Source organism: Pygocentrus nattereri, chromosome 11 (assembly GCF_015220715.1).
Source record: "Pygocentrus nattereri isolate fPygNat1 chromosome 11, fPygNat1.pri, whole genome shotgun sequence".
NCBI lineage: Eukaryota > Metazoa > Chordata > Actinopteri > Characiformes > Serrasalmidae > Pygocentrus > Pygocentrus nattereri.
The window spans coordinates 32,536,191-32,545,607 of NC_051221.1; the positions used below are offsets into that span (position 1 = coordinate 32,536,191).

At 37.4% G+C, this 9,417-nt stretch overlaps 2 protein-coding genes across 3 annotated transcripts in view; both read left to right on the top strand.

Moving 5' to 3' along the window:
- sergef (secretion regulating guanine nucleotide exchange factor) overlaps positions 1 to 9,194 on the top strand; it is a 29,821-nt gene extending 20,627 nt beyond the window's left edge. For both annotated transcript variants that reach the window (XM_017706661.2, XM_017706662.1), the window contains exons 11-12: positions 6,587 to 6,800; positions 7,079 to 9,194. In XM_017706661.2, coding sequence (XP_017562150.1) covers positions 6,587 to 6,771 — 185 coding nt within the window. In that variant the 3' untranslated portion in view covers positions 6,772 to 6,800; positions 7,079 to 9,194. The remainder of the gene's footprint in view (positions 1 to 6,586; positions 6,801 to 7,078) is intronic.
- On the top strand, positions 922 to 4,693 carry LOC108432668 (toll-like receptor 13). The gene has a single exon (XM_017706660.2). It carries the CDS (start codon positions 1,131 to 1,133, stop codon positions 3,714 to 3,716), a length of 2,586 nt encoding a protein of 861 aa, XP_017562149.1. The 5' UTR covers positions 922 to 1,130; the 3' UTR covers positions 3,717 to 4,693.
- Positions 9,195 to 9,417: the final 223 nt, after the last annotated feature.

A 9,417-nucleotide genomic window follows, 5' to 3' on the forward strand; every position in this document is an offset into this window, starting at 1 on the left:
ATCTAAAGTAATTAAGTGCCCAGTTCTGTGCAAGGGCTTTACAATTACCATAGAAAGCCAACATGAATGAGAGTTTTATGCCTTGTCAGGCTTGCTAGGTCAGTACCAACCATCTCTCAGATAAAACCATCTGCACATGATTAATTCCATGCATGCAGAACCAGAATAGGTGATCCGACAGTGCATATAGTGTATTTAAAAAAGTTTTTGCCACTTTGAGGAAATTTAAATAAAGATACAAAATATAAATTAAGGATGCTTAGGATGGTATTGTTATCAGAATTGACTTTTTTATTTAGAAAAGCAACATTGATCCACACGCAGAGATTATGGCCTTAGATTACTAAAAAATATCAGTAGTTTACACAAATAAAGACCCTAAATTAGTATTGACTAATAATTGAGATGTGATATTTGGCTATGAAAAACAGTGTGCTTGAATTGTCTTATGTCCATGCTTCTTAGTTAAGCTTTCTGATTTCAGACTCATTTTAGTGTCATTTTAGATTTTTTTTTTAGTGTGTGTGTGTGTGTGTGTGTGTGTGTGTGTGTGTGTGTGTGTGTGTGTTGAGTCCTTGAATTTTGTGTATCTATGTTTGAAGAATAAGAGCAAACATAAAATTTACTTTTTAAAATATTGTTTTAAAGACTTATTTTTGGCACAGGTAAGACTTGTGCTAGTAAACTATATTTTGTTACATTTTTTCTTGCCTGTTGTCAAAACAGAAACTCATGTAGGTTTAACTTCATACAAATTTACTTGGCCATGCCCTGACTACGTCCCAAAATTAGATTCTACGCATGACTGAACGTCACGCAGTTGCAGTTCATCATTTGTGCACATACAATCAAAACTGCTTGCAGACAGCCTTAAAGACTAACCAGTCCAAGTGTTGGAACAGAAGTGCTTTTTACCAAAGACATGAAGTCTCTGGTGTACCTGATAGCCCTTGTGCTTTACAACACCAATATGCAAGGATGGCAACTGAAAAAATGCAAAACTGACAAATTTGCTGAGATATACTCCGTTTGTTCTGGCAGTCAGGCTGCTTTTTTTTAGCGACCATGTCACAGATATCAAAGTGGATACTGCTGGTCTTCCATCTGACATTCAAAACCTGTGTATCACCATGGAAAGAGGCAAACCACATGGATCTCTTGTTAATGGCTCTTTTTCACACTTCACTTCTCTGGAGTACCTTCAGATCTTCGGCTGTTTTGCTCACATTCATCCTGGAGCATTTCGGGGACTTTCCAACCTGAGAAGATTAGACCTTCAGGCTGAAAAATGTTGTGAGATTGTAATGTCACGTCAGGTTTTTAAGGACCTTCCTCAGCTGAAGGAACTGAATATTGCCCTTTTAAATCTGTCAGCAGTGGCAACTGATATATTTTATGATCTTGCCCAAATGGAGAAAATTTCTTTTTATAATCTATGCAGTTCTGTCTTTTCGAAACTAATATGTGTAATAATAAATTTAACATCTTTAAACGAGTTTGTTTTTAGAACAAACGAGGAGGAGACATTAGAATACCCTAACTGCACCCATAAAAATGAATCTGTTTTTCCACGTATCTTAGTAGCCAAGCTATTTTTTTCCAGAATTAAACATTTTCATCAGGGAGCACTGGACCTTTTTCAAAACCTGTCTAATTTAGAATTTAGTTATAATGACAAGTTACTCAGTTGCCTTCCCAGATCTGGTGTCAAGAGTGTAGATGTGTTCCGTTATTGTACTGACATGCTTGTTGTGGAAGATGTTTGCATGGTTGTGTCCAAATTGTCAACTAAAAACCTTACATTATATTTCCAAACTGCTAGTAACTTCTCACAGTTTAAGAATGATAATTGCACTGTACTTAAACAGTTGATTATTAAGGCAGGTAAGACACAACCTATGAACTTGAGCTTCATCTATTTTATGACAAACCTTACTACCTTAGAAATTGATGGCGAAGGATTGGATACATCACATTTCAGAGCTATTTGTACCTCGCCATTGAAGGTCACTCAGCTGACTGAGTTAACTGTTAAGTCAGCTTCAGTCAGTAAGATATTTAGCCATCAGTTCAGTTGTTTAGTTAATCTTAAAATGTTGAATATAACGTGTTGTTCTGTCTCTGAAATTGAACCTTTTGCTTTTATGGAATTAGTCTCATTAAGGATCCTGAACCTCCAGTATAACAACATCAGTGTGATTAGTGCTTATGTTTTTGATGGGTTGTACAACATTTTGGTGCTGGACCTTAAGAATAACCCATTGTTTCGGATTGAAGAAATGGCATTCCGACATCTTCTGAATCTTCAAGAATTATATTTTAGTCACTTTAGATCATCGCCAACAGGCTTTGTATTTAGATGGAATTTAACAGACATATTTGGTAGTATTCCAAAACAGCTGGCCTATCTGTACTATGAGTATATAGTACCAATGGAGCTGATTATTGGTTCGAACATGACTTTAAACCAGAAGCTTACCTTGCATGTTCGGTCAGTTACTTTGAGTATTGAGGACTGTGGACGTCCATTTTTTGAGTCAGTCACCACTCTTTTTGCAAGAACCAAACACGTCCTTTGTGGATCGGAATTCATAGGGAAATACATTAAAAATATAGAGAACTTATGGTATTTGTCTCACTTTTCAGACAAAATTGGAGATTTGACAAGTCTTAATGAGCTTGTTCACCTCAAGGTATTGAGACTTGATAATATGGACCTTTCAAAGCAGTCAAATATTGCTGTTATGTTTCACAACCTGACAAAGCTGGAGAAGCTAATGTTGTTTTACTGTAGACTTTTCAGTGTTGATGGCACTTTAACAAAAGACTTGAAATCACTGAGGTTTTTACAGCTGACATTCCGGGATTATGTCACTGTATATAGTGGTTTTTTTGAACCTCTCACCAGTTTAAAGAATTTAGGAATATATGACCTTCAGCTCTTCTGCAATTGTGATAACGTTGACTTTTCCAAGTGGGTGAAGGAGAATAAGAAAGTGCAGGTTGAAATCATGAATCCAGAACTAGATGAACTGCAGTGTTTATCAAACAATGGCTTAGACAGGCCCAATTTACAGGTTTTTGGAAAGCAGATCTGCTTTTTTGAGCTGGACTTTGTGCTCTTTGTTTTGACTTCACTGGGTGTGATCTTCTTCATGTTGGTAGTACTGATACAAAGAATAGCTGTGTATTACATTTATTCCCTATACCATATTGGTCGTGCCTGGTTTGAGCAAGCTGTGAGAAAAGACAGGATGGTGCAATACCACTATGATGCCTTTGTTTCTTACAGCAGTAAAGATGAGAACTGGGTAGTGAATGAGCTTTTGCCTAGCCTGGAGCAACGAGGACCACCCTTTCTTCGTCTTTGCCTACACAGCAGGGACTTCCAGCTGGGGAAGGACGTTGTGGAGAATATCACGGACAGCCTCTATGAAAGTCGTTACACACTTTGTCTGGTCAGCCGCAATTATTTATGCAGCCACTGGTGCTCTTTGGAGATGCGTCTGGCAACCTGTCGGTTGCAGGTGGAACATAAAGATGTCCTCATTCTGGTTTTCCTGGAGAAAATCCCTTCCCACCTGTTGTCTGCGCATCACAGGCTGGCTCGACTGGTGAAGTCAAGAACGTATCTCGACTGGCCTCAGGACCCAAATCATCATAATGCATTCTGGGATAGACTGTGGGACAAACTGAAGCCTGACGCCGTGATATGAGGACATGAATGTTGTAGATGACTGTGCATTTAGACTAAGACATATAAAACACATGCCCAAGTGCATGAAGTGACCAGAATCCCAATATGTGTCATATCCTGATGTCTAAAATTGGAATTTAATTGCTTGTCTTTGTGCTGTGTTTATGTAATTTGGGTTGGTTGAAAAATTTGTGATGAGCCTCTCACAAACAAGACTTTGTTTGAATGGTATGTGTAACTAAGGGAAAAATATAAAATTATTGAGTTTACTATATATATATATATATATTTACTATTATGCACATCTGTACTGTACATATAACTCCTAGTACATAAGATCATTTTATTAAAAGGCTGTAGGGACGATGCATCTTCATACAAAACTACTTCTTCTTTTTCTAGTTTCTGTTCTTGTTTCCATCGCTGTATGAAATGTCTGCTTTCTATTTTTCGAGTTATCTTGCTTGAACAGAAAAAGCAGTTCCAGGTCTTTTTTATGTTTGCTAATAGAGCCTACATACTGTACTGTGCAACCATTTAACAGAAATTTACAGAAGGCTCAACAACAAAATATTTTTTTAGTTAGTTTGTCCACCCTTTGCCTTTATTACTGCTCCTGTTCTTTTTTTGGGAGATTTGCTTTCAGTTTTTCATGTAAATCTGCAGGTATATTTTTCCACACTTCCAAATCTCAGGTTTAGAAGCTGGTTACTTCCAAAAACATTCAGTAATGTTGATGTATGGGCTGGGGGGTGGTCAATCCACACCCGTATCTTCTTTGATTTGCAATTTTTCTTCCTTTCTGAGAAATAGCTTCTTGGGAACTACACATCATTTTAGACCCTTTAAATTTGTTAAATTTCAGGTTGGATTTTAGCACAGCATTGTATCCCTAAGTAAAGGGTTTGTCTAGCTGAAAGACAACCCTAGCCTTTCTTTCCCTTTATCCCTGTGAAATACTGATTAGGCCTAATAAACTTTGGAGAAAATTATTGATTTCTTTGTTTGTTTACCTTAATGTTTTGGCTTTATGCATAAAACAGTATCACTTTTTTCCAAGCTTTATGGAACACCTTGATTATTCTCTGTGAAAGTGCAGGGAAAGTGTAAAAATCTGGTGTGTGTAGGCCAAAAAATGTAGGGATCAGGTTTTCAGACTTCAAACAAGAGCAAGCTTACACATTACTATGGAAAATAGTCATGTATAATACTAAGTATACTAAGATGAATGCTTAAAATCTCTCATTTTTATATATTTTAGTCAGTTTCTTAAATAAGGCAGTTATTTTATATTTAGTGTATTTTATTTGATGTGGCAAGAGTCCATTTTTATCTGTGTTAATCATGCTTAGTGACTGTGTGAAGGAGTGAAGAGCAATAATTTCCTCATTCTTTTTGCTCTTCTTGTCTAGATTAGTATGCTACACTATATGTTACCATGGTCTATAAGTTTGTTGCTATGGGAACAGCAGTGTACTTCCTATCAGTGTCTGAATACTGCTCGATTATTCAATGAATTATGCTACAGTTCTCTTGTTGGCATTGTTTCTTATATATTTTGGCAAAACCATCTCATCTTTTCCTCAACCAATGGGCTTTTATTATTTCAGCCTCTGAAGGCTTGTGTTTTTGTCATTGCTTTTGTTGTGGTGTAAACATGAAGGGATGCTGAGTGGCTGGGTGACAGTACGCAAGAATGGATAGCGCTCTGGAATGCATCACTTGGAGCACATGTAGGGTTTGTGAAGGGAACAGTGGAGCGAGACAGGGAGAACAAATCTGAGAAAACGAGTTTCCCTTGAGAAAGCAAGCTCACTTATGGTTGCCACGGAAACAGGCGCTGTTATGTAACAGTGTTGCCATGGCACGTGTTTTGGTGGTGGTGCAGGCTTGACCACACCCACTTGCTGGATGGCTTAGAAGTGTCTAAGTCCCAGTATCGTTCAGTCACACAGCCTTTGTGATTGGTGGGTGTGAGTGTGTGATAGTGAAAGGATGATTGTAGCTATTTACAGAAATACGCCAGATGCTGCTTATACATTCATAAGCACTTAGGTGGCATGTAAATCATCTGTGTATATTGTGTATAATACTCGGTGTGTCTTTTTTCTCCCTTATAACTAATGCAGTGTTTGAATGTGTGGATGGCTAAAAGCTCTGCTCTGTCAAGCTGCTGGTCTTCTTGCTTGCATTTCCCTTTTATGTCCTGTCTTTTGTTGTGCCACAGGAAAACTGTTGCATGCCTACCACATACATAGTGTGCAGAAAAGACTGTATGGTTCCCTCAGCACAAGATGCAGACATTGGATGTGAATTGGCTTGGCAGTGAGAAGAAAATGTGTTGCTCTTCTTAGATGCTATGTAGCACATGCTCAAAGATCATTATGATTGAAGCAATAGGGACATTGGTCTACAATCCTGCCTTTAGGTCCATGTTTTCTTGATAGATGGCATAGAGGAGAAAGAAAGAAAGTTGACAAATACAGTAGTGGGAAATCAGGTAAAATTGGACAGATAAGTTACATGCTGCATTTCTCCAAGAGTGACAGGCGGTAATCAAATACATGAGTCAAGAATGAGTCATTCAGCATTTGTTTTTTATTGGTCTGGCATCATTGTTTTAGCTGTGGTTATAATATGAACCCCAGGTGCACCTGTTTTGCTTAGTTTACCCTACGTGATGAAATTTAGAGCTTAATGTAGCAGCACATATTTAAGAACAATTGGCGTAATACCATAAGCTGCTTTCTGACTTGTTCAGTACTGATATTTAGGTTTCTGCTAATTATTTGTGTTCCTTCGATTGTTGCATTCCTGATGATGTTTTGTTCCTGCTTTTTACATGTTTGGTTTTCATGATCTGCATTATTTGTTTGTTCTTTTTTAAAGGAAATCAAGTCTTTTCCTGGGGCTGGAATGAGCATGGAATGTGTGGCCATGGCTCATTTTGTGACATCACACAACCACAGCCAATCCCTGCTCTCAAAGATGTCCGAACTCTTCTGATTGGCTGTGGAGCAGGACATTCCATGGCACTGTGTTGTTTGAAGAGCGGTGGAGAGTCTGGAAGCTGAAAAGTCTTCTTAAAGTTCCTAGTTGTCAGGTATTTATGCTTAGTTTGTGCACCTTGTTAAAATATGAGCTGCATCACTTGTAGGCAGTTCCAACGTAAACATTTAAATTGACTTTCATTTAAAAATACATATGGAAGTTAATTACGTCTGAGTAAAGAAACAGTAATCAGCTTTGAGATATGCCTGCTTGTCTTCCAAGTAAAGTAAGTGTTTGACCCTGTCTCAGTATCTCATATCTATGCTAAATGACTCATATGTGCTGAGGGGAGAGAAATGATTGTTTTTTTCTCCTCTTTTCCCTTGGCAGCTGTGGGCGTAAGGGGTACAAAACTGTTGGAAGTTGACACACAGATGAGTGAGGGTCTAACTAAAGCCTGTGTTCTGTTAAATCTCACTGTGATGGGCTGGGCAGGACAGGGGTAGCACTGGATTACTTTTCCTGTCCACAGGAGCTTCCCTTAAACAGACCTTTCTGTTACCATAGGTTTATTGAAAAGGTCATTTGGTGACAGTCAGGAAACACTATATGCCTAAACACAAATGCTGCCATGTATTTTACTTGATTTTAATTCAAATTAAAATGAGTTAGGTCACAGTTCTATATGCAATACAAAGTTACAAATCTTTTATTTAACATTTGCACGATAACTTCATATCATCAATGTCTAATGAATGTGTCGTGTGAAATTATAACCTGCTACCTAAGCAACTGGGTAATGAAGCCAAGTTTCATCTGATATCACTGTAGCTGCCACAGAGAGTTATTAAACGATTCATATTTGTTCACATCCCATTAATAAAAACGTCAGTGCTGTTATTCTTTGTGATTCTTTATAGTTCTTTTTTCATGACGGTTATTTTCGATTTTAGACATCTCAAAGTTTTGAACACATCATAGCTGTGAACAGAACAGAAAAGAGAGGTGCATTCTGCCATCCAGTTTTTGAATTATTTTACCCATGACAGCCAAATACACACTTTGGTATGTAGATGTACGACACATCAGGTGTCATTATTCCATACATACTGTTAAAATGGTAATTAACTCTTAGTCGCCGTTCTAGTTGTCTGTATTCTCTGAATCTCATTAAACATGTCCTCTACTCTGAAGTTGAGGTTGACAGTAGATTCGGTGGAATCTTTAATGACTTTGAAATGTTAATTTCATGACAGTCCCATCTAATGAACCCTACTTCCTTTTAATGTTCTTCAGATTCTTCAAATTAAAAGGTTCTAGCTTCAGGTTGCATGGCAGGTTTATTAAGCGTATTAACATTTACTGAAGGGCAGAATTCTTAAGGATACATGGCACCTACCTAAGCCTTTAATGACAACTGCTGGACATTCATCCAAGAAGCATCATTTATAAAGGTAACTTTTGTCAATTTTCATGTCACTTCACTTTGGAAATTGTAACAACAACTGCCACTTGTTGGAATAAACTATTTATTCAAATTTGTCAGTTGCCATGAAAGGCTTCTTTAGGTGTTGTGTAACCTTATGAATGCCACTCCAGCACAGTGCTACCATCAACTCATATTAACTTACTAGCACATGACCAAATTCATAAGTAAGCGCATTACTATTACATAAATGCATATTCCCAAACAGTGGGTAATATAAATTGCACATATAACAGTGTTTAATTTTGTTAATGAACAACAGTTGGATGATATTCCTTTTTTTCCCTGTTCATAAACCTTAATCTAAAAGTATTTCTCAAAGTTTCAGTCAACTTTGCTTTCATCTGAAGAACACAATAAGCACAAAAAAACATGCTTGGTCATTTTTTTTTTATTATCATTCAGTTTTTCATTGTTGTTTTTTTTTTCTTCAGAAAAAAGACACAAAATTGATTTAACAAATCAAACCATCAATGAAAACAACATCTTGTTTAGGCTAAATAACCACACTATGCACTGCACGGTGCATGAAACATACACGGGACTTCTCACGGAACAGCACAAACAGTGGAGATGCCTGTGTTACTTCAGTGACAGGATGTCAAACCCCAAACTGGCAAATTGTTAAAAATGTAGCTGATTAGTTTTTTTTTTCTTTTCTTCAACCAGTCAACAAATTCACAACTGGACATTGATGAGCTGCCATTTCAACTAAAACTTCAACATCAGTTTTAGATAATGTGGTTGACTTTAGGTTGCTTCATACCAACAACAACAACAAAAAAACAGCATGACGCTGCCCTGGTTTTTGTTCTGAAATGTTTTGTTGTCATCGTTGGTTGTCAGTCAGAGTTGTGCTCTCGTGGTGTTGGGTGAATGAACAGTCCAGCATATTGTTAGTGAAGGGTCAGACATAGACATCCCCAAAGATATGACTGGCAGTGTTCTAGGTTGGTCCCAAAGAATTGGGCATACTGTACATTTTCACAACAATGGAAAATAAATATTAAATCAACTTGACACAGTATTATTTCCTTTCTTTTATTCACCTATTAAAACCCTGTGTGTATCTGATTTGCTATACATGAGTCTACTAGAATCAGTCTACGAACTTCGTTGCATGTTGTGCAGGATTGTCTGTTGAAATAAGTTCTGTCTCGCAGCATTTTCTGCCATAGAGACAGAACGATCCAGACAGTCTGTGGCCTTGTATTTCCAGTGTTCTGACAGGCACAAGTGTCAA

What these genes read in the sequence shown, in the direction of transcription:
- LOC108432668 (XM_017706660.2), top strand. Translation starts at nt 1,131, where the DNA reads ATGGAAAGAGGCAAACCACATGGATCTCTTGTTAATGGCTCTTTTTCA.